The sequence below is a fragment of the Morone saxatilis genome, unplaced genomic scaffold (genome assembly GCF_004916995.1).
Source record: "Morone saxatilis isolate NCDOM2014 unplaced genomic scaffold, NCSU_SB_2.0 Contig20, whole genome shotgun sequence".
NCBI classification, from domain to species: domain Eukaryota; kingdom Metazoa; phylum Chordata; class Actinopteri; family Moronidae; genus Morone; species Morone saxatilis.
Window position 1 is genome coordinate 12,402,982 of NW_023339763.1, and position 1,942 is coordinate 12,404,923.

Below are 1,942 nucleotides of genomic sequence, written 5' to 3' on the forward strand. Positions count from 1 at the left end.
ATAAATAAACTTTACTTACTTACAGTTAATAACTGAAACTGCACTTAATGATAACTAATGTACAGTTGATCAGTGATAGATTGGATTATAAGTGTTGCTTCTGCTTACATTGTTTATTAAAATGTGATCTGTAAATAACTGCACATGATTCAATTTCTTCTAAAAGGTACTTTTTTCGATACCACGTTTAAAACGATATGATACTGTCATTTGGTAGAATCGAAAGCACCGAAACGCATAAAAAAAAAAGATGTACAATCAGATTTTGAACCCACGGTTGCACAGATAAAACAGGGGAAGAACATTCATTCAATAGTGATGATAATTTCCACAAGTGTTGATGTGGGTTCAGTAACTTCAGTCATTTCAGAAGAGGTATTGAATATCATTTTACTATATTAGTGTTTAAAATTCTGGTATTGTGACGACTTTAGGAGTGAATGAGCCCCAATTATCTCCTTAAATATTCAACTTTGTGCACTTTCTTCAATGTTAAAAACACCATCGTTACTTCTGTAACTATATATGGACAGCTTGTGTAGCATAAACAGGTTTTGTGTAACAACTGAGCAACGAAATGCTCAAAGAATGAAGTGCGTGAGTGTGACTGTTGACACTAATAAAAACAGCCTTCTTCCTCCTTTTTAAGACAATGACATGTTGCNNACTTTACTTACTTACTTACTATAACATGTTCTTATGTTCCATTGTAGGCCACATATACTCTGTTAACATACTGTATCATCTGACATTAATCTGCTAAAGTTGTGTCTTCTGTATTCTTGATGAACAATATGCATGACACATCCACATTGTCTATGTTCAGCAAATTTCAAATCTCTGCTAGCAGATTGTCACACTTCAGTCAATACAGTACATACAGTTTGTAGAAATGCACACTGTGGGAAAAAAACATAAAAGCAACCCTTCTGTTAGGATAAAATGAAAAGGTTATCTTAAGTTTACCTAGAGAGATGCCATTTATCCATCTCCATAAGAAAACGCTCCCAAGAAAATGAGTGTGCCTCATGGACGTGTGCGCCTTTTGTTGTCATTTACGGCAAACGTTAGTCGTTTGATATGAATGCCTGTCATTATTTGTACAAATTATATTTTAGACTTTTATCTCGACGCGCTGATTTTACGCAAACAAATCAACGTTTTGAAAAAAATCTGAACTACTCCTAAAAACATTTAACATACATAGAAACGTATCCAAAATACAGCTGGAGGGATGACGTGTACGTACGGGTCCTTGGGACTTCCGGGTGTGCGTACACAGACTGTAAACGGAGTTGCCTCGCTCTAAAGATGTAAGTTTCTACCCTCGTTTTATTTCATTTGTCCCTGAATCTATTTCATGTCCATCAGCCAGTATTAATGTGCTAATAATGCTCATTGTATCTTCTTCATTAGGTCTAAAGTAACGTTTAAAATCACCCTGACGTCGGATCCCCGGCTGCCATATAAAGTGTGAGTTCACTGACAGCTCAGCAGACTCAGCTCTAACGTTACATTATCTACATTTAATTCATTTATTTTCTTCCATTTTCTACACATTTTCTCTTAGCACATCCGCAGGCTTTGGTATTTAGTGCTGTTTGTGGAAACGTGTGTTGATGTATTTAACTTGGGCAACATAAAATGTGCCCAGTGAGAGAACATCTGTTAGTGTAAAGCTGTGATTAAGAAAAGAAGAAGAAGATATACTTTATTAATCTCCAGCTAACTTCCGTTTATAGTGTAACTGCACAACCGCAGCGTTTTCTAAGTACCAATAATGCCACTGTGTCATTGAGCTCATTTATCTGTGTGAGTCCTGCAACAAAACCACGGCCAGGAAAATACAAATGATCATCACTGTAGGCAGATCTCTTGTGATCAGACCAGAGAGGACAGACAGGAGCAGCAGCTACAGACATATTCACAGACATGTTCACAG

The 1,942-nt window shown here is 36.5% G+C and overlaps 1 protein-coding gene across 1 annotated transcript in view; it reads left to right on the forward strand.

Moving 5' to 3' along the window:
* The first annotated feature begins 1,242 nt into the window (after positions 1-1,242).
* ufm1 (ubiquitin-fold modifier 1) overlaps positions 1,243-1,942 on the forward strand; it is a 9,603-nt gene continuing 8,903 nt past the window's right edge. The window contains exons 1-2 of the mRNA XM_035667045.1: positions 1,243-1,313; positions 1,417-1,473. Of these exons, the coding sequence (XP_035522938.1) occupies positions 1,312-1,313; positions 1,417-1,473 (59 nt within the window). The 5' untranslated portion in view covers positions 1,243-1,311. The remainder of the gene's footprint in view (positions 1,314-1,416; positions 1,474-1,942) is intronic.